The 27,019-nt window shown below is 42.6% G+C and overlaps 1 protein-coding gene across 1 annotated transcript in view; it reads left to right on the top strand.

The window, feature by feature from the left end:
• Window positions 1–27,019, top strand: part of SLC9A1 (solute carrier family 9 member A1) — a 46,639-nt gene that overhangs the window by 10,109 nt on the left and 9,511 nt on the right. The window contains exons 2-6 of the mRNA XM_075264416.1: window positions 15,615–16,075; window positions 19,168–19,418; window positions 19,523–19,740; window positions 22,651–22,844; window positions 23,240–23,329. Coding sequence (XP_075120517.1) covers window positions 15,615–16,075; window positions 19,168–19,418; window positions 19,523–19,740; window positions 22,651–22,844; window positions 23,240–23,329 — 1,214 coding nt within the window. The remainder of the gene's footprint in view (window positions 1–15,614; window positions 16,076–19,167; window positions 19,419–19,522; window positions 19,741–22,650; window positions 22,845–23,239; window positions 23,330–27,019) is intronic.

The following is a 27,019-nucleotide window of genomic DNA, read 5'->3' as shown; positions in this document are numbered from 1 at the left end:
CTGTGATACACGCCGGCGTTCCGTAGTGTGAATGCACCCTTACGGTGCCTTTTATGTATGTATGGAAGCGGCACGCAGACTTTGCCGCCGCTTCCATCCATATATAAGGCGCACCGGACTATAAGCCGCAATTACGATTTCTGAGGAAATCGTAGGTTTTTATGTGCGCCTTATAGTCCGGAAAATACGGTAATATTCATGTGTTAGAATGACCCAGTCAAAGTCCAGATCTAAATCCCATTGAGCATCTGCGGCAAGACATGAACATTTCTGTACACAGACGCTCTCCATCCAATCTGGCTGAGCTTGAGCTATTGTGCAAAGAAGAATGGGCACAAATCTCAGTCTCTAGATGTGCCACTCTGGTACAGGCATACCCCATAGGACTTGTAGCTGTAATTGCAGTGAAAGGTGGCTTTACAAAGTTTTGATATGGGGGGCTGAATACTTTAGCACATCACACTTTTCAATTTATTTGATTTAAAATTTTGAAAACTACCGGTATGTATCATTTTCCTTCCACTTCACAATTATCTGCTACTTTGTGTTGGTTATCACTTAACATCTCAATAAAATACACTTAAGTTTGTGGTTGTAAGGTAACAAAATATGAAAAACCTCTAGAGGTATGAATATTTTTGTAAGGCACTATATATTTTCAGCTCAGTCATAGCTAGAGTCCATCCAGGGCTCCCTTATCCACACTGTCACAATTCTCTTCTAACATCTCTTCTAATTTCTTTTTCTTGTTAACAAGACTTGTGACATTAGTATACATGAATTGTATGTTTATTCTTACTCTCCTGCTTACCGACCTCACTCCCCTCCCCCTCAGTTTCTAGTTTAAACATTTCTCCAACTCTCTAGCCATCTTTTTTCAACCAGCACAGCTGCTCCCTTCTCATTGAAGTGAAGCCCATCTTTACCATAGAACTTGTAGCCCGCAGTAAAGTCAGCCACGTTCTCCAAGAACCCAACCCCCTTTTGCCTACACCAGGTATTGACCACTTGTTTACTACCCTAACCTACTGCTGTTTCTCCAGTATGGCCCGTGGTACAGGTAGTATTCCAGAAAATACCACCTTGGAGGTCCTTACTTTCAGCTTGTGTCCTAGATCCCTGAAATAATTTTTAAGAGCCTTTTACCTACCCCTAACTTTGCACATATTTGCACTATGACCTCTGGATCCTTACTAGCTTCTCTCAGTGATCTCTCAACCTGATTCGCAATATGTATTACAGGCAATCACTGGTGCAGGATGGATGTACTGGCCTTACCAGAAACTGTAATATGTTTCTGCAATTTCATTCAGATAAATGGGTAGTTGCAGAAATCTACTGCATCAAATTTGGCACATGTGAATATACATTAATTATTTGCTGCTACAAAGATCTTGCCGCATGTCATTTTGTGATCTCACTCCGTGTACGGAAAAGAACTTTGACTGGGCCTACCAGAGATGATTAGTATGAGGCACCCGTCTGCTACAGTATATGGAACATGCAGTACCCATTTTTATAAAGTAACTTGGGGAAAGAAGGAAACTAGGGGTCAGAATATGTTGTGTGTAATCCCTGTGGGGGTAGTTTACTCTTATTACCAGTTGCCCGGAGGGGAAATAGAAAAGATTCAGGTATTAGAGCTGGATATCTTCCCTTCAGAAAAAGGTAGAAGTCCCCAGCATGGCCCAGGTGGACCTTGTACTTCTACCTCCTGTCTATGTCCATGCCCCCCAGTGGCATTTTCCAACCAGAATGGGTCCCCTCTATCAGGGTCCCATATTCCACTCCTAGATTTACAGACTAAAACTGTCCGCTCGGAATTTGAGAGGCGATTTTTTTTTGCATAGAACAGGCCTCTCTGACCGAGTAATCGCTACTGTTCGCCAGCAAGAAGAGTCACTTGATTTAGTGGGTTTCAGAAAAACAGTTACTGCGTGATTCCAGATTTTGACAACTTTTAAATTTCTGCAGCAGTTGCTTCATTAATAAGCTTTGATATATACTTAAACTAGCCTCTACCCGCGTCTTCGTCTGCGTGTTGTGGGTATCGATGATTCGTCTATATTCAGCAAACTGCTGCCGTCTGGATCGCCTGCTCCGGTGTTTCAGCAGTTCTCAAGCTGTCCTGGGGCTGTACTTGTTCCTCGCACCGTGCCTGTGATTGTTCCGGTATCTCAGCAGCTCGCTGGGACGCCATATAATGAGTGTATTGTTGGTGTCGATGATTTGGCTGCTCTAAAAGCCGCTTGACGCCTAACTTGCTCAATACTTCTGAGCTCCGCTTGAGAAGTCTGTGACTTCTGGCTACCTTCATAGTCAAAAAAACAAAAAATTACTCCAGCATGCCCAATTATATGTATAAAATTTAACTTTTACTTCAAAAATTTAAAACCATAGTAGAGACCTGGATCCAGGCACGTACAAAAAACAAAAGCTTACGCGTTTCGGGAACAAGGATGTGGTCCCTTATTCATAGCTTGAAATACTTCATTGAGGGAACACTATTTTATACTCCTTGCAGTCCCGCTACACAGCCTCTGCAGATAATGATCTAATTGCTTAGCAGGAAGCTGTGACACGGAACCTGCAAGATGTACTGGCTTAACTAGATATAAAACCAAAAACCACATTCATCAAATTACAAAGATCACAGAATGTTATAAGGTTTAGTAAGTGTAAAAACCTACCAGGCATATTGACTTCACTAAATACAAAACAAAAAGCCACATTCATTATTTTGTACCTAAATATAGAGATCACAGAATGGTATAGGGCTAGTAAGTGTTTAAACATATCTCCAACCATCAAGACACTCCTTTCAACATAAATTCAATATATCCGACTAGCACAATTCATATGGAAACACATTAACATTAGACCTCTAATACACCCCCCAGCTATTATTAGAATGTATGCAATTGACTTAAAGGGATTCTACCATTAAAAATCTTCTGCTGGATCCTCCCCTTCTTTCTTCAGCAGCGTCACCTCTGTCGGCTCTTACACTAGTAGAGCCGACTGCGCATGCTCGCAATTGTGGCCTCAGAACTAGGCCGCGCATGCGCATTCGGCTCTACTAGTGTAAGAGCTGACAGAGGTGACGCTGCTGAATAAAGAAGGGGAGGATCCAGCAGAAGACAGAGGCGGCGCAGGATCCTGTTCTCGAGCAGCCGTGGGGACGCCCTCATCGCATTTTCAGAGCTGGGGGCCGCCCCCATCGCTGCCAGAGAACTAATTTACATACCGGTTCAAACCGGTATTACTAAGGAACGGCGCGGCGGAGATCCCATCTAAAGGTAGGAGACGAATAGCCTTTCTAAAGGCTATTCCAACGCCACAGAAAAAAGATTTTTAATGGTAGAATCCCTTTAACATAACTTTGTTACCACTGTCTGGAGCTAGTGGAGAGTCACAGACCTCCCGTCTAGGTGAAACACAGCCTATGTAGCTGTTCATACCAATGTGCGTTTGTTGTTAACCCCTAGCTGACTCCTTATTAACCTAAAATCCTTAGATGCTAGCTGTAAGGTAATATGGGTAGAGGAGGAAAAGGGGGATGTGTCTATCAGAATATTATTAATATATTAGAAAGAGATTCATACCAATGTAAGTTTATTGTTAACCGATACGCACCGTTTTAACCCCTAGCTTAACTCCTTATTAACCTAAAATTATTAGGTGCTAGCTGTAAAGTAATATAGATAGGGAAGAAAGGGGAATATATCAATCAAGATATTATAATATATTGAGAAGAGATTTATACTAGAGTGCGTTTATTACTAAGGGAGCGTTCACACTACCGTCGGTGTCCGACATGCAGTGTCCGCTCCTAGTGTCCGCTCAAAATCTGTCACGGACACTAGGAGCGGACACTAGCTGTGTCCGTGACACCTGTCATTCACTTGAATGGGCATCGGGTGCGTTCTTTTGCACTCCGTGCCCGTCCTTTCCTGTCCGCAAGAGAAGATGTCCGACTTCTCAAGCGGACAGAAGAACCCTGCATGCAGGGTTTTTCTGTCCGCTTGAGAAGTCGGATATCTTCACTTGTGGACAGGAAAGGATGGGCACGGAGTGCAAAAGAACGCACCCGATGCCCATTCAAGTGAATGACAGGTGTCACGGACACAGCTAGTGTCCGCTCCTAGTGTCTGTGACAGATTTTGAGCGGACACTGCATGTCGGACACCGACGGTAGTGTGAACACCTCCTTACCTAAACACACCATGTTGACCCCTAAATTAACTCCTTATTTGCTTCAAATCATTAAATGCTTGCTGTAAAATAATATAGGTAAAGGAGAAAAAAAGGGTATATCAATCAGAATATTTTAATATGTTAGGGAGAGATCTTGCCTGATGTTTAGTCCAGAAGGATATCTGGTGTTTAATTTCCATATCCAGAAAGCTTCTTGTCGTAAAGAGTTTTTTTTCTGCGATCACCTCCTCTTGGGTTATTTGGCACTTGTTCAATAACAAAAAACCTAAAGGTAGCAGTGCTGCATGATAAAGTGTTTTGAAGCATTAGACATACTGTCCCTAAATGTTTTGGAACAGTCAGTCAGAGATATGCTCCGATATGTGAACTTTGACATTACGTATGGTGCAAGTCACAAGCTGTGCAGATTATTACATACACTACATAATTGCTGTTGCAATTAAAGAAACCCTTTATATTATGATAACCCTGGGTATTTTTATTGAAAAACCTTGTGGTTTTTTGGACAAATTTGCAACTTGGGCAGTGAGGAAAACGGCATCTGTAAAAGCCATTAGTGTCTAGCCAAGGGCCTGGACTTTTATCTGTTGATTCAGACTGGAAAAGGCTTGGACTTAGGCGATCCCAAAGGGACTTACCCCTTTTCGCTACAAATCTCATTCCCTGTTCCAGAATACATCTTGTATTGGGGTCAGTCTGTAAAATAGGTAGATTTTGTTTTATGATTTTTTTAATCTGATGGAACTGTGGGGCGTATGGGGTAGAAAAAGTCACCGGTAAGCGGTTATCTTCATAGCCTTTGATTGGGCCTCAGAAGTCACATGGCATCACACTTGTCTTTCTGTTATCATCATGTGTCGCTAAGGTCCAATCACAGGCCTCGGTTGTCCCTGATGACAGGCAGAAGCACCAAACATAACAGGGATCTGCACATATTGTAATGACTGAACCAAAATAACTAACGTGGACAAAATTGTATCGCTTATTCTGGTTGAGCTTCGTTTTCAGTTATTTTTCAATTAATCGCCCGGCCCTAATTTTGGCTATTGTATCCAGACTGTTTTCAACTGGTAATATGTCAGCACAGACAGGTGGAACTGTGATCTTGATGTCATATGAAAACTAAGAATCTTGCCTTTACTATGACACCAAAAGCACTGAAGGCTTTATAATGGCAGAGATATAACTTTTTGAAGAGAGCCCCTCACCTCATTGTCTTCCCTGCATTATGCAAGACCCTGACACTGTATAGCTAGCGAAATCAATGCACAGGTTTCATCTCTGAATAGACAAAGGAATAAACTGCAGGGTTTCACAGAAAGGAGCCACAATCTGTCAAAGTATATTACAAAATGTATTAATACTGCCAGAATATCGAAAAGTTCTGACATTGGACAGCTTCTAAAACTGTAATTCCTAGCACTTGCCATGCTTTCACCACGAGACACATTGACCTAGTAATTGTCCCATGTAAATTGGTTATAACTTGTATGATATGCCCTGATGTGGTTGTAGCATTCGTTATTAGTGTAAGTATATAGCGGGCACATAATTGGTTGTCTGTGAGCTGATGCAGCGTATTGCAGAATAACCCGCTCTAGACATTGGCATTTAACTGCTTATTTTCTGTCTGACTATAGTAGAGGTGACCTTGTGGCTGCAGCTGGATGCTTGGCATTGTACAACTGACTACTTAAGAAAACGTTCTCTACACTGTGACTAATACATTCTATTTTAAGGAAGATTCCTTCATAACAAAGGACATAGTATGAGACAGCATGTGACATATTACAGTTAAAGGGTCATTTGTAAAATGTATCATGTGACCACATGTTTTGGATTCTGATACTTGAGGTTTTTCATAGACGTTCTGCTCAATATAAGGTAAATGGAATGAAGGCCTGCCAAAGCTAACAGTGTCTCGGAAGCCATGAAGTAAGTGGCCTTGCCCTAGAGACTAAAGGCTATTGGGTCATTCCGTGTCAAGTGAACCAATGATTTTTCCCTCTATATTTTTAATTCTTTTGAGATTTTGTTATTTGGTAATAGTGTGTCAGAGAATGCAAAATGTGAAGAAAAGAAATTCTAGAAATTTTTTTTGATTTTTAATTGATTTTCAAAGTTCAGAAAAAGTGCGAATTTCTGTGTTGCCTGCCTTTACATTTCTCCTCATAACTCAGGCTAGAAAAAAGATAGAGAAACAAAATAAACACCATTCTACTCAGAACTATACAGGCTTTCACCAAATATGTCACAAGAGTATCTTTGTTAATATTTTACCCATGTGAACGCAAACGCAAAATTTTAAAACGCATTTCCGAAAAAAAACGTTTTAAAATTTTTTAAAAAGTTTTTAAAATTTTAAAAAATGCACATGGGCCTGCTATGCTCCGAGCCACATCTGTACCAAAATTCAAGTTGGGATCGCGATGGGATAATATTTTAAAATATAACTATTACAGTGTCATTCTGAAAATCTTGAATTCAGATCTGTTCAGCCTGTGGTCTAAAAGTGTGGGGTCTGTATGTGAGATATGTACAGAGAATGAGCCACCTCTATATGTGAGATATGTACAGAGAATGATCCACCTCACAAAATTTTAATGTTAACTAGTGTCAGACTAGCAGTATACACGCACCGGCCACTTTATTAGGTACACCTGTCCAACTGCTCGTTAACACTTAATTTCTAATCAGCCAATCACATGGCGGCAACTCAGTGCATTTAGGCATGTAGACATGGTCAAGACAATCTCCTGCAGTTCAAACCGAGCATCAGTATGGGTAAGAAAGGTGATTTGAGTGCCTTTGAACGTGGCATGGTTGTTGGTGCCAGAAGGGCTGGTCTGAGTATTTCAGAAACTGCTGATCTACTGGGATTTTCACACATAACCATCTCTAGGGTTTACAGAGAATGGTCCGAAAAAGAAAAAACATCCAGTGAGCGGCAGTTCTGTGGGCGGAAATGCGTTGTTGATGCCAGAGGTCAGAGGAGAATGGCCAGACTGGTTCGAGCTGATAGAAAGGCAACAGTGACTCAAATAGCCACCCGTTACAACCAAGGTAGCCAGAAGAGCATCTCTGAACGCACAGTACGTCGAACTTTGAGGCAGATGGGCTACAGCAGCAGAAGACCACACCGGGTGCCACTCCTTTCAGCTAAGAACAGGAAACTGAGGCTACAATTTGCACAAGCTCATCGAAATTGGACAATTGAAGATTGGAAAAACGTTGCCTGGTCTGATGAGTCTCGATTTCTGCTGCGACATTCGGATGGTAGGGTCAGAATTTGGCATCAACAACATGAAAGCATTGATCCATCCTGCCTTGTATCGGTAACGGTTCAGGCTGGTGGTGGTGGTGTCATGGTGTGGGGAATATTTTCTTGGCACTCTTTGGGCCCCTTGGTACCAATTGAGCATCGTAGCAACGCCAAAGCCTACCTGAGTATTGTTGCTGACCATGTCCATCCCTTTATGACCACAATGTACCCAACATCTGATGGCTACTTTCAGCAGGATAATGCAATGCCATGTCATAAAGCTGGAATCATCTCAGACTGGTTTCTTGAACATGACAATGAGTTCACTGTACTCTAATGGCCTCCACAGTCACCAGATCTCAATCCAATAGAGCATCTTTGGGATGTGGTGGAACGGGAGATTCGCATCATGGATGTGCAGCCGACAAATCTGCGACTGCAACTGTGTGATGCCATCATGTCAATATGGACCAAAATCTCTGAGGAATGCTTCCAGCACCTTGTTGTATCTATGCCACGAAGAATTGAGGCAGTTCTGAAGGGAAAAGGGGGTCCAACCCGTTACTAGCATGGTGTACCTAATAAAGTGGCCGGTGAGTGTATAATTAGGATGAGACTGTTAGAAAATCGCACTTGAGGATATGAGCAGCTTTTTTCTTTCGGTTTGTTCAATGCATTCAGGTTGAAAATGCTGGACAAGTTGTGTTCTGATGATAAGATGTATTTGTTCTGGCACTTACAATATTTGTTTTTTATGTTTTTTTATTGTTGCATATAAATGTTGAATTCAGCAAGTTGTAATTTGAAAAGAAAAAAGGAAGAAGCTCACACAAACATAAAATCAGATGATTCAAGGCTTAAAAAAAAAAAAAATTGATCCCAATTTGGTCCCAAGTTGAAAACCTGTACAAATATAACCAAGAACACAAGTAACTCAAATGCATTTTTTCACAATTTTAAAACATACGGTTTTTTCACAATTGCGCATCAAAATTTTGAATTTGATTTCTCCAAAACAAAATATAAAGAAACATCATCTTGTGACATATCAAATGAAAGACGGTACCGCTCTGAGAAAAATGATGCCTCTCCCACCTATTTATCTTAATTCTAGCCCAAGATATGTTAAAAAATGTAAAGCCATACCAGGCCAAAATTCACACTTTTTCAAAACTTTAGAAGTCTATAAAAAATTAACTGATGAAGAAAAAAATTCGAAACTTTTTATTTGTAATTAACTTAAGTTGTACTTCATAAAAAATAAAAATAAAAAAAATCCAAAGACGTCAGGTAAAAAAAATATTTCTATTTGGATCACTTGATATGGAATGACCCTATTGGCCACTTTTTTTTTTTTTTTTTTTTTTTTTTTTTTTAAAGTCAAAGTTCAATGTATGGCAGGAATAGTTTAACCCCTTAAAGCGGACCTTTCACCACCTCTCACAAGTCCATCTCTTTACATCAGTTAATATCTGCTGCTCCACTGATTGTGGCACAATTGGAATTTTTTTTTCTCTAGCCCCCTCCATTCCCAAGTAATCAGTGCTGGTGTTCTGTCTAACTATAGTAGAGGTTTGGTACCTGATACGCTACTTAGACTATTTAGGTCTGTCAGGAGGGCGATGTCAGGCAGGAGCAGAGAAGGGGTGTGATTTTGAGTTCTGTCAATGGCTGCCTCTGATTGGAGCTCTGAATAATGCTCCCCTGCTTGATAGTGTCCTTCTGACATTAAGCAACATCAGACACTAAAACTACTTGCACTTGTTGCTTGGAAATGGTGGGGGCTAGAGAGAGAGAGAGAGAATTCCAACTGAGCAGCAATCAGTGGAGCAGGACCTATTAACACGTGCTAAGAGCTTGAACTGGTGGAGGAGGTGAAAGGTCCTCTTTAAAGACGAGGCAATTCATTTTGCATATCTGTATTTTCCTCCCCACCTTCCAAGAGCCATATTTTTTTGGTTTATCAAGCACATGATTGCCTATTGTTTGCAGGACAATTTGTACTTTTGTAATGGCATTATTCAATATCTTGTACAATGTATTGGAAAGCTAGAAAGATTCTGAATGAGGTGGAAATGGGAAAGACAAAAAGTATTTGGCCCAGAACACCACCTTAATTGGGGTTGTATAACTTTAATAAATCTAGCTTTTTTTTCCCCTGATACAAATACGAGACCACAGTGGTGAAGAGAATTGTTCAACTTTTACATACAGCAACAGCCAGAATGCAAAGTAACTGCAAATTGTAATTATGACCTTTTAGTTGATTCATTTGAAATAACTGATGGAACGATAAAGGTGACCATCCACATTAGGCTATGCAAAATATATCAGTTATTAGCCTAGTATTAAATTGTTTCTATAATAGTGAATTTTAATGTCAATTTTATGTTGGACTTCAGGCTATCGGGCAGATCTTCTTAGTACATGGTTTACTAGGGACAGATACAATTAATGGTAGATTTTGTTAATATTTGGAAGTCCTACTCTGTTCCCTCATTGGGGCCAACATCTTACCTGAATTAAGAGGCTCTGACTTCTTAATAATCTTGGTTCATTATTGTGCACCAGAATTAACGTCTATGCCAGTCCCAGATTTCTGGTATACCTCATGCCCGTTATAGTAGATTTGGCTTGTTCTCTGCCTGCATTCTTAAAACGAGGCATGAGAAGCATAGGAACAACCATGTAGCACAGAAAAAGGCTATGCGCCATTTATGCACCCGTTTGAGCCAGAGCATTGAAAGGGATGAGTTAATGGGTTAAGTGGTCACTAACTTATCATACAACTTGGTCTGGTATAGTTTAATTTTGTTTAAAAATGTTGCTGATTTCTGCCTGAAAAACCTGTCTGAAATTCCTGCCACTAGATGTTTCCCTTTTAGCTAATTTGAAGCTTACTCCCTGTCACTAAGGAATTCCAGTCCGAAGATGCAAAACTGCTTCATCGTGAAGTGGAGGGGGAAGTTCTGTTCAGTCTTCACACTGAATGGAGAGGAGAGGGGCTGAGTCTTTTCACAGCCCCTTCAATTCTGTTCTGATTGAACATTCTGCACGTCTTATAATGTAAGAAAATCAACTTATGTTGTGTGATTACAGCTACTTTACTAACTGCTAATAGATGGCTCTTTTCCTGTGTCATGGATCGGATCGTGTAGCTACTAGAGATGAGCGAACAGTGTTCTATCGAACACATGTTCGATCGGATATCAGGGTGTTCGCCATGTTCGAATCGAATCGAACACCGCGTGGTAAAGTGCGCCAAAATTCGATTCCCCTCCCACCTTCCCTGGCGCCTTTTTTGCACCAATAACAGCGCAGGGGAGGTGGGACAGGAACTACGACACCGGGGGCATTGAAAAAAATTGGAAAAAGTCATTGGCTGCCGAAATCAGGTGACCTCCATTTTAGACGAATAGTGGATTTCAAATCCGGGTCATATGAGAATGTGAACTTTGTGACTATGAGACAGGGATAGCTGTACAGGCAGGGATAGCTAGGGATAACCTTTATTTAGGGGGGAATGTTATTAAAAATAACTTTTTGGGGCTCTATCGGGTGTGTAATTGTGATTTTTGTGAGATAAACTTTTTCCCATAGGGATGCATTGGCCAGCGCTGATTGGCCAGAGTACGGAACTCGACCAATCAGCGCTGGCTCTGATGGAGGAGGCGGAGTCTAAGATCGCTCCACACCAGTCTCCATTCAGGTCCGACCTTAGACTCCGCCTCCTCCAGCAGAGCCAGCGCTGATTGGCCAAATTCCGTACTCTGGCCAATCAGCACTGGCTAATGCATTGTATTGGCGTGATGAAGCAGTGCTGAATGTGTGTGCTTAGCACACACATTCAGCTCTACTTCATCGGGCTAATAGAATGCATTGGCCAATCAGCGCTGGCCAATGCATTCTATTAGCTTGATGAAGCAGCGTGTGCACAAGGGTTCAAGCGCACCCTCGGCTCTGATGTAGCAGAGCTGAGGCTGCACAAGGGTTCAAGCGCACCCTCGGCTCTGATGTAGCAGAGCCGAGGGTGCACTTGAACCCTTGTGCACCCTCGGCTCTGCTACATCAGAGCCGAGGGTGCGCTTGAACCCTTGTGCAGCCTCGGCTCTGCTACATCAGAGCCGAGGGTGCGCTTGAACCCTTGTGCACACTCTGCTTCATCAAGCTAATAGAATGCATTGGCCAGTGCTGATTGGCCAGAGTACGGAATTCGGCCAATCAGCGCTGGCTCTGCTGGAGGAGGCGGAGTCTAAGGTCGGACCTGAATGGAGACTGGTGTGGAGCGATCTTAGACTCCGCCTCCTCCAGCAGAGCCAGCGCTGATTGGTCGAGTTCCGTACTCTGGCCAATCAGCGCTGGCCAATGCATTCTATTAGCCCGATGAAGTAGAGCTGAATGTGTGTGCTAAGCACACACATTCAGCACTGCTTCATCACGCCAATACAATGCATTAGCCAGCGCTGATTGGCCAAATTCCGTACTCTGGCCAATCAGCACTGGCTAATGCATTGTATTGGCGTGATGAAGCAGTGCTGAATGTGTGTGCTTAGCACACACATTCAGCTCTACTTCATCGGGCTAATAGAATGCATTGGCCAATCAGCGCTGGCAAATGCATTCTATTAGCGTGAACTGAGTTTGCACAGGGGTTCTAGTGCACCCTCGGCTCTGCTACATCAGATTGCTACATCTGATGTAGCAGTGCCGAGTGTGCATCAGATGTGTAGTTGAGCAAAACTGACTCAGCACTGCTAAGTCTCTGCATTCGCATAGGAATGCATTGGCCAGCCTTCGGCCAATCAGCGCTGGCTCTGCCGGAGGAGGCGGAGTCTAAGGTCGGACCTGAATGGAGACTGGTGTGGAGCGATCTTAGACTCCGCCTCCTCCAGCAGAGCCAGCGCTGATTGGTCGAGTTCCGTACTCTGGCCAATCAGCACTGGCCAATGCATTTCTATGGGGAAAAGTTAGCTTGCGAAAATCGCAAACTGACAGGGATTTCCATGAAATAAAGTGACTTTTATGCCCCCAGACATGCTTCCCCTGCTGTCCCAGTGTCATTCCAGGGTGTTGGTATCATTTCCTGGGGTGTCATAGTGGACTTGGTGACCCTCCAGACACGAATTTGGGTTTCCCCCTTAACGAGTTTATGTTCCCCATAGACTATAATGGGGTTCGAAACCCATTCGAACACTCGAACAGTGAGCGGCTGTTCGAATCGAATTTCGAACCTCGAACATTTTAGTGTTCGCTCATCTCTAGTAGCTACATCATGCCTGCATGTATTTGCCCTAGATTTGCAGTTCATTAGAGCTTCTATAGTCTGTCACTTTTTTGCTTTTCTGAGCTACTTGCTATTGTAGAGCAGTGATGTTCAACCTTTTTTGAGCCGCGGCACACTTTTTACACTTAAAAAATCCCGGGGCACACCACTAACCAAAATGGCACAAAATGACACTAAAACAGTACATTATACATATAGTTAATAATATAGATTCTAAATGGTTGATTCTTTGGTTGAAATAAACTGCAGCAAAATCTGCAACAAAAACGCTGCGTTTATGCAACGTGGGGCCTCAGCCTTACGCCTCCTGCATACAAGTGGCACGCATGTGGTTTTCACTGATATAAACATTAAAAATTGACAGGGCCACAAATGCAGACAGATATAGGGTATATATAGGACAGATATAGGGTACGTATGGGACAGATATAGGACCTGCTCTATAATTTTCAGCTCTTCAATTTGGCCCAGATACACAGCCACAAAAAGAATGGCTGTATATATGGGTCCTTAGAAATGTATAGGTCTGTACTTTTATCCACAGTTGTATATAAAAAGTCTGGTCATGTATATTACAGGTTACAACTCAATGTGCCTCATATTAATAGCAGTTAACCCCATCATGTCCCTCACATTAACCCCCTGTGTGCTTTACATAAGGGATACTGATATGTGAGACATATGGAGGTAATAATTAAGTAAATATCTTCATTATATATACCCCCATATGTCACACATGTTATTAACTGTTATGTGAACCACACAGGGGTTAATATGAGGGACATGATGGGGTTAATTGCTATTAATGTGAGGCACATGGAGTTACTAAAACTAAAGTAATAACCCCAAATGCCTGACATTCATAAGAATAGTTACTAACCTGGTGTTGTTTTTTTACTTTCACTTTGTTCAGCTTCCTCTCCTATTCAGGACTGCAGACGGCAGGAGCTCCTCACTGTAGCAGCAGGTCCAGGGAGCCCTTATCCTGTGCAGTGAGAGACTCATCTCTGATTGGTGGGCAGGGAGAGAAGGGGGCGTGTCCTACACCTCAGCTCGAGCAGAGCAGTGAAGGGAGGCTCCGTCTACATTTACAAGTACACGAACGTCGGGGACTGGCTGCTGTGCCAGCAAAATAGGTCTCCCGTGCACATCTTGGCACACGTTGCGTTTGGGGAACTTTCCCCGCGGCACACCCGACCATGTGTCACGGCACACTAGTGTGCCGCGGCACACTGGTTGAAAATCACTGTTGTAGAGTTAGTCCTGGCAGAATTACATGTAAATAAACTAGTAGTATTTATAATGGTTAGGGAAGTGGGGACTTCTCCTTATTGTACATGCCCACAGCCTCAGAGAGATATGTAAAAAGGGTCTGCAGCCATAAATGGGATATTAACAGCAGAAAAACTGATGGGATACAATGTATGAAAGATTATGCAGTAATAGAACAGATTGCCCAGCAAGACCCTGCACATGTTGAAAATTTTTGTGAAAACTCAGGTACCCATTAAATTCTTCTGGAATTCTACTCACACCAACTTCTGAATAGTGAGTACCTGTATAAGATTGAGGTTACTATTTCTAGTGTTTTGTGTGTTTGGGTAAAGGCTATAATCAGTAGAAATTTTATGTTTTATTGTATTTAATGCCAGTGCTTTTCCTTTTGTGCAGTGATATGTTTGTCGTTATGGCAGTGTAAGAATTGTTTTTCTGTATACAGTGATTTGGTGATGATTTAACATAAGCATGATAGTCATGTGCAAACCACAGATCAGCTGAAGTCCATTAGATGTGGTTAAAATGATGTATGACAAGGCTACATGCTGCAAGATTTTTTTTATTTTGGTTGGCGGGGGGGAGCGTAGTTTGGAGCGCAGCCTTTTGGATAAAGTTTTGAAACAGGTTTTAGTACTTAAAACCATTTTTGGGCTCTAGTATTAAAATTAGACAGTAGAAGAGCAGCATCTCGCTGTACCACTACAGCATCAGGAAATGTAATAAGTTATTTAAAGGGAATCTATCATTGGGAAAAGTCATTTTTAGATGAGTACATCCTTGCATAGCCTTTAGAAAGGCTATTCCACACCTACCTTTAGTATGTAAATAGCCTCAGTAGATTTTGAATAAGTCAGTTTTTATTCATATGCTCTATATGTATGCACAGCAGAGAGGAGTCATCAGCACAGCAGTCTCTGCTATACACACACAGAGCAGACAGTGCACACAGACACTTTCGGTGCACGGTCTAAACTCATTAGCATATGAATAAGAACAGATTTATTCGAAATCCACTGAGGCAATTTACATATTAAAGGTACATGTAAACTAGCCTTTCTGAAGGATATGCAAGGATGTGTTTATCTAAAAATGACATTTCCCAGTGATAGAGCCCCTTTAAAATGACTGTTCAGGAAAGCTTTGGCTTTTATATTTCCTATTATAGTCCTAATAGAAGCATGTTCTCACCCATGTGAGTCATAATGCTGGTGTAAGCCTAGTCTTAAAGAGGACCCTTCGCCGACTCGAGCTATTTCTTCCTTTAATAGGCACTGTTTCACTAGTTATGTGAATAGTTGGTGTCAGAATCACAACTCCTTACTTGCTCCAGCCTGACACCATGCACCGGATAGTAGAGAGACCACTTGGCATGTCAGGCACTGAAAATAATTGCTCAGGAGCAGTGGGGGCTAGTGAAAATATTCCAACTGTGCTGGAATCTGGAGCAGCACCTATTAAAAGATGAAAAAAGCTTCAGGTAATGGTGAAACACTGTCAACTGGAGTTCTGCTTTAGCGGTCACTGTTTATTTTACTTTTTGCAATAACCATGTTCCTGTCTGTTTTTCTGCAGGTTTCCATGTGATCCCTACTCTATCCAATGTTGTCCCAGAGAGCTGTTTGCTGATTGTCGTTGGCCTTCTAGTTGGCGGCCTTATGAAGGCCGTAGGTGAAAATCCACCAGTCTTGAAGTCGAATGTCTTCTTTCTTTACCTTTTGCCACCTATCATCCTGGATGCTGGATATTTCCTCCCACTACGTCCATTCTCTGAAAATTTGGGAACTATTCTAATGTTTGCAGTGTTGGGAACACTCTGGAATGCTTTCTTTATAGGTTCTCTGTTGTATGGTGTGTGTCAGATCAGTGGCACAGAGCTAAAGAATGTAGGACTCTTGGACAACTTGCTCTTTGGTAGTATTATATCAGCTGTCGACCCTGTTGCTGTCTTGGCGGTGTTTGAAGAAATCCATATCAATGAGTTGCTTCACATCTTGGTGTTTGGAGAGTCCTTGCTCAATGATGCTGTCACTGTGGTAAGTATTTAGGCATATGGAATACACTCTCTACTAGTAAACTAATTTTATATGAAAACCAAGTGAAATTTTCTTTTCGTTTTAAAGAGGTTATCCCATAAAGAATGTTATTTATACTTTAATCCAGCCTATCAAGAACCTTTTTTTTTTTTTTTCATTTACTCTTATATCCACAGTTATTTCAGGAATAGTTTAAAATAAGCTCCACCTACTGGTTGTATGAATAGCCTTCACTATGTCCACCTTGAGTGAATCTAGTGAGTGGGGCAGGCATGGGTTCACACCAGTGTTCGGCATTCTGTTCACAGGTTTCCGTCTTCTGCATGCAGAAGATGGAAACCTGTCATGCCGAGTCCGGCTGTGAGCGCCGGTGAGCGTTTTATGCTCTCCACGTCAAAACAGTTTTGTTTTTTTTTTAAACCGGACACTGTCTGGTTTAAAAAAAAAACAAAAAAAAACGGTTTAGCCGTGGAGAGCATAAAACGCTCACCGGTGTTCACGGCGGACACTTTTCAAACCCATTCAGATGAATGGGTTTGAAAGATGCCTGCAGGTTTCCGTCTCCTGTCCTGTTTTGTGCAGGGAACGGAAACCTGCAGAACGGACTCCCGGACGCAGATGTGAACGAGCCCATAGTCTGGTTTCTGTTTCTGCTCCAGCAGGTATGTGGTCCCTAGTGTAGTGAGCTGTCTCCATTGGAAATTGTAGCTTCTTCTTTGATGAGATGCTGAGCACTTGAGAACATGAGACAGTATTACTGTAATTTGGCAAGTAGCTTCTGTAGCCGCAGGGATACCTCTGCTTAAAGTTCACATCAGTGGCCTGCTGTGTGTTTTGTTTTTTTGTTGTCCCCTATTTACTTATCAATTCCCTTCTCCTGCCTGTGGCTGCCTCCACTGCGGAGACAGCTGCAAGCAGGAGTGGGGATTAGTAAGTAGGGCGCACAGTTCTTGGTATTTGTTGGACGAATCTTGCAAGGTTCACTTGGCGGTTGCATTCGAACCGAACATGTCCGAACCAAAACTATTATCTCTTCAGATCCTAGAGTATAATGATCAGATGCCCAAAGTAGATGATCAAACATAAAGTGTTACTCACCTCTCCTGGGCTCTGGTGTGTTCTTTTGGCCTCTTTAATAACATCACAGATGTCATGTGGGTCAGGCTGATGTCACATTGCAAGACAACACTGGCATCACCCTTTTCTGTGACTTTATTGAAGAGACCCAAAGACATTTGCTGGAGCACAGGTGAGGTAACACTGGTTTTTAGGTTTGATCACTTCCCCTGGGTCTCTGACCCCAGAGTATAATAATAGTTTGTGGGTGGTGTTTCCCAAAAATTTTAGGTTCTAATGAACCTGAAGTTTTTGCAACAGCTGAAATCTACACCATAGGGGCATTATACTATGTGTGGAAGCACCACTATAGGACGTTATACTATGTGGAGATCACTGTGTGAAGGGAGCTTTGTGGGACATGTGGTATGTATAATTGGGGAATTGCACCATGTGGGAGCCAGGAAAGGGGACATTATGCCATGTGGGAGGCTCAAGTTTGCTATGGGGTCCAATCATTGCTAGTTACACTAATGGTTTACATCAGTCTGTTGTTCTGATCCATCATAGGATCAGGTCAATTGAAAGAAAAGATAATATGATTGATACAGAAGAAACACATTCTGTCTGCATCAGTCATTCATTGTAATGTTAAAAAAAAGGAAGCTTTCTTTCATTGCGTTTACTTTTTAAGTGGAAGATAACTTCCTCCACTCTATTTTATCTTCAGTTTTAAACCATTCCAATCAAGATGGAGGCTAGCTTCTGTCTTGTATTTTTACATTATGGTGAGTGATGACTGCAGATTGAATCTGCTCCATCTGCATCCTTCATTGTATTACTTTTTCAATCAATTGTTCTGAGCCTATTACCAATCGGAGTAATGGACTGTTGTGAACTCGGTGGCGCAGAGAGAGAAGCAAGACTAAGCATGTAGCTACCATTTGCTATTCTTAGGCTATTCACGGAAAAAGGCTGAATTTATTCTAAATAATTTTCTTTCAGGGATAACCTTTTTAATATCTTGTCTAGAAAATCAGTGTGATGAACCTTTGTCAGGCCCTCAACATAGTGGTGAAGTCCGTCTACTACTATAAGATGGTCTGTTTGTTTTCCTCCGTTCAGTTCTGGGAACATTTAAGCGGGTTTTCGCATCTTTATCTCTGTTCCCTTTGCATCTTGCATGTTTACTGACGGATGTGATACAGTGATATGGGATGAGTAGCGATAATGTAGCTTCCATAGTCACAATTTGCACTGGCTTAGTAAAGGTTTATGTAAATAAAGCTCATTAAGTGAACTAATCCTTACAAGGGCCACAATTTTTGTACAAAGCATAGAGATCCATTTTAGTAAGAGTCTTGTGTTGGGTGTTTTTTTTTTTCTTCTTTTCTTATGGAAACTTGTCAGCATCCTAGCCAAGTAAGGCTAAGTTCACATGTGAATTACGTGTGGCGTAATTTGGTTCAGGAAAAAGAAGCGCTTCAGAAAATGCCAGGCGGTTTTCCCCTCCCAGACAGTGAATGGACCGTAAAAAAAACCGTGCCAAAAAACGATGCGGTTTCTACCTCCCATTCACTTCTATTAACTTCCTGAGGCAGAATTCGCCTCAAGAAAGGTCATGTCGCTAGCGGTCTCCATAGACCACCATTATGAGGGGCTGGATTGTGATGTGGATTCTGTGCCATAATCCGCCCCCTCTGTGACCGTATGAACAGGCCCTAACTCAGTCCCAAGTTCTAGAGCGTATACAGATCTAGCACTGGTACACAGTTAGTCTGCTGGGTTAGCTTCTTTCTGGATAACTGACAGGTCTCTCCTGCTATTCTGCTGCAAAATGATTGTTTGCCTCAGAATCCCCATTACAATGTTAAGGAGCAGTGACTCTTCCTTTGCAGAATACCGGTGACCCTGATCCCTGCAGTGCTGAGCAATATTGTACTTACCCTTTATTATGTTCCTGACTTCTTTTGCTTATACTGTATACTCCAGATTTTCTTTTACTTCAGTTCATGAATACTGTATGTGTCTTTTAGGTTTTGTACCACTTGTTTGAAGAGTTTTCTTGCCTGGATCAGGTGACATTCCGTGATATTTCCCTGGGGTTCCTGAGTTTCTTCATTGTATCCCTTGGAGGGGTATTTGTAGGACTTGTATACGGCATAATTGCAGCTTTCACTTCCCGCTTCACATCCCACATGAGAGTTATTGAGCCACTGTTTGTTTTCCTCTATAGTTATATGGCATACATGTCAGCAGAATTGTTCCATCTTTCTGGAATTATGGCGTAAGTTGTTTGTTTTTTTTTTCTTTGACTATTTCTAATAGACTAATTTTACTCTAGTCTTTATCACAGTTTTGTCGTATTTAATTGCATTTTTTTTATTCCAGTCTTATTGCCGCAGGTGTAGTAATGCGCCCATATGTTGAGGCTAATATTTCCCACAAGTCTCATACCACAATCAAATATTTCCTGAAGATGTGGAGCAGTGTTAGTGAGACCTTAATCTTCATTTTCCTGGGAGTCTCTACTGTGGCAGGACCCCATTCCTGGAATTGGACCTATGTTATCAGTACCCTTATATTTTGTCTGATAGCACGTGTACTAGGTAAGTGGATTTTATGTTACTTTGGTGTTTGTTGTCGGAGTATACAGCTCTGGGGACTGTTGTGAAGGCACACATTCTGTTGTCACATGTTCTATTGTCTGCATAGACAATGAGCTAAGGATTTGTTTTTAACTGTTGTAGTCACATTATATCAGTTTTTACAGGGGTTTTCCATATGGCTGCTTTCTTCTCAGGAAGTGATGTTATGTGTGTGGGACGCATGGAAATTCTACAGCGCAGTCCCATTCAAATGAAATAAATTCAATAATTGTGTTATCATAAAATTTTATATATTGCATAATCAAAAACATGAACAAAGAAACCACAACACTTAAAGCCACAACATAACACATATTAAAATCAATAAAGAAATATGTCCAGAGGGACAGAAAATGTAATGACAGTCACCAATGTATACTCTAAATGTGTGTTAAGTACTACAACAGAATAAACTCAAAGATATATAACCTAATTTGAGATTATTCTGTTGCTAAGATCTATAACATCCCCCCCTCCCTCGGGAGTGATCACTCTTTTCTGAGGAAGACAATAAAATGGGCTCTGCAGGCTGCCTAGGAGAGACTCTCCTTAAATTGGTCAGTACGATACCTTATTATGTGTGTGACATGATGCATGACCTGTGGTGTATTTTTGCTAACTGTTCAGAGTATAATGGTCAAAGGCCTTATTCACCTTTTGTGGGCTCTGACGTGGGTCTCAGAGCTTCTTCTGTTCGAAGAGAAGTCTCTGAATGACATCAGAGACTGCTGAGGACTGTAATTGGGCCTCAGGGGTAACGTCTTCATGAAAAATGATATCTGCATAATGTCACATGGGTTACGTCACCATCATTTTGTGTCATGATGTATGTGGTGTGGAGATGCCACTATGGGATATTATATTTTTTTCCCTCTAAAACTGAGGTGCGTCTTAAAAGTGAAAAATATGGTATCTGATACATTTTCAAAATGAGCTTAGGTAATTGAGTTTGCTTAAATAAGGCATTTTTAAAAATAAAAAAAAAACATGTATCTACTACATGGAAATGATTATTTTGTAAAAACAAAAAACAAATCTACTACCTTTTAGGAGGGGCGTTCATTAAAGATTTCCCCTGACCCACTTCCTGTAGGCTGAGAGTAATGAAACTTGCCACAATTATTAGTCCTTCTCTACATAGGTGCCACCTAGGGAAACACACTTCTCCCATCTCTTTAGGCCAATGCAAACACCTCGCTTGTAGAAGTCAACAGGTTGGTCCATAAGCCATGTAGTATATGTGTGTATGTACGATCTTTAGGGATATTAACTCCCAAAATATTTTATTGGCCAAGTAAAGGGAAAAGACTCTAAGCAACGAGAATTCCACATTGCGGAATATGGGCTAATTTTTCTTGGTTTACATCTGTAGTTTATTCCACTGAAATGAAAGCAGCCACTACTAGCGATTTAATTAAATTGTGCTATGTACTTTATTAACCAATTCAACCACCTTTTGTGTTAAAACAGCTTCTATAGTACTTATCCTATCCTGCTTTCTGTTGATAGGGAAAATCTGCACTTCAGTAGAGAGCTCTGAACAGTACACAGTACAACATCTGTGTAAGGTGGAAACCTTAGCCTGCTGCTTCTACTGCTGTTAAAACCTGGTGTGTCTGCAAAGTCAGCGCATCATTTACTTTATCAAAATCCACTTTCTGCTTGTATATACTGTATTATGCCCTTCCTCCTACATGAGAACACTCCCTGCTAACACTGAACAGCTACTTGCACCAATCTGCCAGCAACACACTGTAGGAGACACCCACCCCTGACTGAAATTCTTTACTATTTCTTTACTGAAAAATATTCAAGGATACCAAACCAAAAATATTTGTTTAAAAACCTTCTGACTTGAAGCTCAGAAAGGGTCACAAGACATGAAGGGTAACTGTACAAAATGTAATTGGTGTTGCAAACACTTATGCACATGATATATCAACTGCAATAGGATTTCAAAGGGAATAGTGGAACCAGCGGAAGCTCTGTAGAAAAAACCCCACACCTACAAGCTACACCCAGATATCTCCCCACTGTCAGAAGAGTGTTTGTCAGAGCCTTGTATTGTCAGACGGGGCATTCCTTACCGCCCAGCGGTGATGCTGAGCTCCGGAATTAACGGCACTGATATCTCTAGCACCGGGGCACATACGGGAAAGCAGACAGAGCACTGATTTCAGGGCACCTTCGGCTTTTTAGTGGTATATAATACCGCACATTGAGGACATGAATTAAAATTGCTCGCTATGTTGCTTGATAAATCACTTCCTTCTGAGGGGTCGGCTGCTCCTCTTCTTGACATCTACCTGCGCAGTAGAGCCAGAGTGTTGGCATGCGCTGTAGTCCGCACTCGGGGTCTATTGTGCAGGTGTGGGCAGCCAGGCAGATGTCAAGAAGACAATGAGCCAGACTCCCAGAAGGAAGTAAGTTAGAAAGCAGGCGGAGGGAGGGTGTTTAGTTTGGTATAGAAATATTTTTATCCCAGACATCCCCTTTAAGCATGTTATCATGGGTACACCAGCGTCATACATGTGGGCATAAACTTCTGTTTCAGTATACAGCAGGGTGCAGATGTGAAGGAGCGATCTGTGGCTTCTGGAGGATTTAGATTGGAAATGTGGCCCAAAAACAAAAAAAATGACTTCTTTATAGGAACTGAGCTGCAGTAACTGCACATCCACTACACAACGACGCTATCTACATTTGGTTCGGTTCTCTGTATGGCAGCTGCTGAAAATAGCTGGTTATTGGGAGTTCTGGTTGTGAGACTCCTGCTGATCTTGATTTCCTATCCTGAGAAGTTATCAATATCATTGGCACAGAGAACACCTTTAAGTATGAGTGAATCTAACTTTTGCTGTCTTGCTGCAGGTGTCATGAGCTTGACTTGGTTTATTAACAAGTTCCGCATTGTCAAATTGACAACCAAAGACCAGTTCATTATTGCATATGGTGGCTTACGTGGTGCCATTGCCTTCTCCCTGGGATATTTATTGCATAGTAACTACAGAGAGATGTTCCTTACTGCAATAATAACAGTGATATTCTTCACAGTGTTCGTACAGGTAAGTCAAGAACCATTCAACTCTACTAGGCTGTAGGGGGGAAAAAAAACTTCCAAATAAAGCAAATTCAGGCTAGGTTCACATCTGCGTCAGGGTCTCTGCAGCAGATTCCGCTGAAAATCAATGGAGAGAAGTACTGCAAACCAGAGTATAAAAACCGGTGGAGAGATTAGTCTATGGGGCCCAACTGTTCAGTTTCCCCGGTGAATTCAAATGACTGAGAGCCCAGCGCTAGTGTGAACCTAGCCTTAGGTGTGAACTGTAAAATGGGGTCAGTTTGGGGGGGTGGGGGGGGGGTGGTTGGGTTTTTGTTTGCTTAGCGCTCACATTATAATAAGTTGTTGACCACTTATTTTTGTGGAATTAAAGAGTCCTGTTATTTATTTTTATTAAAGGGAATGACAATTCGACCTCTGGTGGAACTTTTAGCTGTGAAAAAGAAGCAAGAGACCAAGCGTTCAATAAATGAAGAGATCCATACGCAGGTAAATAAACAATGGCAATGCTTCAGTTATTCTAAAGGTACAAAGTGCACCATTAGGGTGCATTCACACTACTGATACGCTCCTGATTCTGAACGTTAAAACACGTTCAGAATCAGCGCGCATAAAGCAGATCCCATTCATTTCAATGGGAGCCGGCATACGAGCGCTCCCCATTGAAATGAATGGGCTGCTTTTTTCACTACGAGCGCTTCCATTGAAGTGAATGGGAAGTGCGCGCGTGTACGGCTAGCTCTTCTCATTCCGAGCCGTACACGCGAGCACTTCGAATTCACTTCAATGGGGAGCGCTCGTAGTGATAAAAGCAGCCCATTCATTTCAATGGGGAGCGCTCGTATGCCGGCTCCCATTGAAATGAATGGGATCTGCTTTATGCGCGCTGATTCTGAACGTGTTTTAACGTTCAGAATGAGGCAACGTATCCGTAGTGTGAATGCACCCTTAAGTATCTATGCTACAACTTAGGGCCCCTTCACACAGCGTAAGTGCGCCGCTCATTTAAACACGTATACACGTGTCCGAGCGCGGCACTTCAAAACAGAGCCCATTGATTTCAATGGGAAGCGCGGGTATATGCCGATATTTGCGCACTTTGCATTGAAATCAATGGGCTTTTTGAAGCGCCGTGCTCGGACACGTGTATGTGTGTCTAAATGAGCGGCGCACTTATACCATGTGTAGGGGCCCTTAGATTGTAGTTCAGTCTTTTTTCCTGGTGGAACGCTTATACCCTTCATGTGTTTATAAGGATCAGCAGGTTGGAATTTCTTCACTCACTACAAAGGGCTGTTGCTGAAATATGGCAGGGGGTCTTGAATTGGAGACCTCTATTGGCTCTGTGCTTGAATAGGGCATATGAAAAGGTTTTATAATTTAGGGTCTTCTCTGACACTGGGTTCATACCAGCGTTCGGGTCTTCGTTCTGAGGTTTCCGTCTTCTGCAGGCAGAAGACGGAAACCTGTCAGACGGGGTCCGGCAGTGGGCGCCAGTGAGCGTTTTGAGCTCTCCGGCAAAACCGGGTTTTTTAAACCGGACACAAAGTCCTGCATGTCAGACTCTGTGTCTGGTTAAAAAAAAAAAAAAACGGTTTCACGGCAGAGAGCTCAAAACGCTTACCGGCAATCACTGCCGGACACTTTTCGAACTCATTCATGTGAATGGGTTTGAAAAATGCCGGCAAGTTTCCGTCTCCTGCCCAGTTTCAGGCAGGAAACTGAAACCTGCAGAACGGAGACCGGGTGCAGATGTGAACAAGCCCTGATAAAGAGGACCTGTCACCAAGTACAAAACAGTAAATGGCATACCTTGTTTGATCGCTGCAGTGCCCGTGATCATTCTCGTGTGAGGTTTTTGTGTGTGTGTTTTTTTTCTACATCTTTTAACTCAGAAGATCTAGATCTAGTTTTCCAAGTGGGCGGTAATCTTTTTTACTTTCTCTTTGTGCTGTGAGTAAACTAATACATATCACCTAGTTGGGGAGTGAGGGCCTGCTCACATATAAACTGCCTGCATCCATATCCTCTGAGCAGGCGGCTGCATTATTCAAACTGATGCCAAATTCATCACACCCAAAGAAGCAACATAATCTGTCATTTAGCGTTTTGTACCTGGTGACAGGTTCTTTTTAAGCTTTCTGAATATGTGCTTAAGGCTGAGGCCCCACGGGACGTAAACGTCGCGATTTGCCCGCAGCGGAGACGCTGCGGGAGAAATCACGGCGTTTTACAGTGCAAGCAAAGGGAATGGGATTCATGTGAATCCCATTCCCACTTTACGGAAGAAATTGCAGCGCCGTTGTGGCTTTTCAAATCGCAGCATGTCAATTATATCTAAGGAAACACCAGCGGCTTTCCCATAGATATGATGGGCAGAGAGTCCGCAGAGGAAAACTCTGTGAACTTTCCCTTAAAAGTGCTGCGGAAAGAACCGCAATGTGTTCGCGCCGCGGTTCTTTCCGCAGCACTTTATCACTGCGTTTACGGCCCGTGAGGCCTTAGCCTTAAACTTGCAAAAAAAAGGAGTATTTAGAAAGGAGTGTGTGTGAATCCACATCAAGCCCTTGGTTTGTAAAACAGTCAGCTTTAAATGGATGCATTTACCTTTCATTCAAGCAACTATCATCATCCCATCACATGGACACATGTATTAACTAAAGCACTCTGAGTCATGAGATGAATTGCTGCACATCCGGCCAGCTATTTGTCTTCCTCCTTGTCATAATATATTCTTCCCCTTTCATTCAGGAGGGGCATGTTGTAAAATGTGTGACACATTGCTTTGCTTTTCTGCATCTCTTTTCAAGATCCCATTTAGGGAGCGTTCACACTACCGTCGGTGTCCGACATGTAGTGTCCGCTCAAAATCTGTCGCGGACACTAGATGTGTCCGTGACACCTGTCATTCACTTGAATGGGCATCAGGTGCGTTCTTTTGCACTCCGTGCCCGTCCTTCCCTGTCCGCAAGAGAAGATGTCCGACTTCTCAAGCGGACAGAGGAACCCTGCATGCAGGGTTTTTCTGTCCGCTTGAGAAGTCGGACATCTTCTCTTGCGGACAGAGAAGGACGAGCACGGAGTGCAAAAGAACGCACCCGATGCCCATTCAAGTGAATGACAGGTGTCATGGACACAGCTAGTGTCCGCTCCTAGTGTCCGTGACAGATTTTGAGCGGACACTAGGAGCGGACACTACATGTCGGACACCGACGGTAGTGTGAACGCCCCCTTAGACATAATTCTAGTATGTTGTACTGACTTACATACTAAAGAGGTTGTATAGTTTGCCTTTCTGGTTTTGGCTTTTAAATACCGATGCAAAATCGTAATCAAATGCTGAACCTTTGCAAGTTGCTTTACACTGCCCGAGCTGTAGCATCATTCAACCCCAGGATCTTCTCACTCATGGACCTCAGGGTTTAGGAAGGAAGATGATCTGTGAAGCCAAATACAAACTTCTCTGTGGGGAATTTTTCTTCTCTTCTTTTAAAGGGATTCTACCATTAAACTACTTTTTTTTTTCTAATTACCACGTCGGAATAGCCTTAAGAAAGACTATTCGTCTCCTACCTTTAGACGTGGTCTCCACCGCGCCGTTCCGTAGAAATACCGGTTTTAACCAGTATGCAAATGAGCTCTTCGCAGCAATGAGGGCGGGCCCCAGCGCTGAAAGGCAGATGAGCGCATCCTCATTGCTGCCCGAGAGCTCTTTCCTGCGCCGCCTCCTTCTTCTGCAGCAACTTCGCCTCTTCTGGCTTCTTTTGCTCTTGCAGTTCAATACAGGAGCAGGCCGGTGGCCGTTTTGGGGCAGCCGCTCTTGCAGTTCAATACAGGAGCTGGCTGGCGGCCATTTTGGTGTGGCCTCTCTATGCTCCTGTACAAGAGCAAGAGAAGCCAGAAGAGGCGTAGTTGCTGCAGAACAAGGAGGCGGTGCAGGAAAGAGCTCTGGGCAGCAATGGGGACGCGCTCATCGGTGTTTCAGCGCTGGGGCCCGCCCTCATTGCTGCGGAGAGCTCATTTGCATATCGGTTCAAACCGGTATTACTACAGAACGGCGCAGCGGAGACCACATCTAAAGGTAGGAGACGAATAGCCTTTCTTAAGGCTATTCCGACGTGTTCATTAGAAAAAAAAAGGTAGTTTAATGGTAGAATCCCTTTAAACAGACATACAGGA

This window comes from Leptodactylus fuscus, chromosome 2, assembly GCF_031893055.1.
Source record: "Leptodactylus fuscus isolate aLepFus1 chromosome 2, aLepFus1.hap2, whole genome shotgun sequence".
Lineage (NCBI taxonomy): Eukaryota > Metazoa > Chordata > Amphibia > Anura > Leptodactylidae > Leptodactylus > Leptodactylus fuscus.
This window is presented reverse-complemented; position numbering and strand designations above follow the sequence as displayed.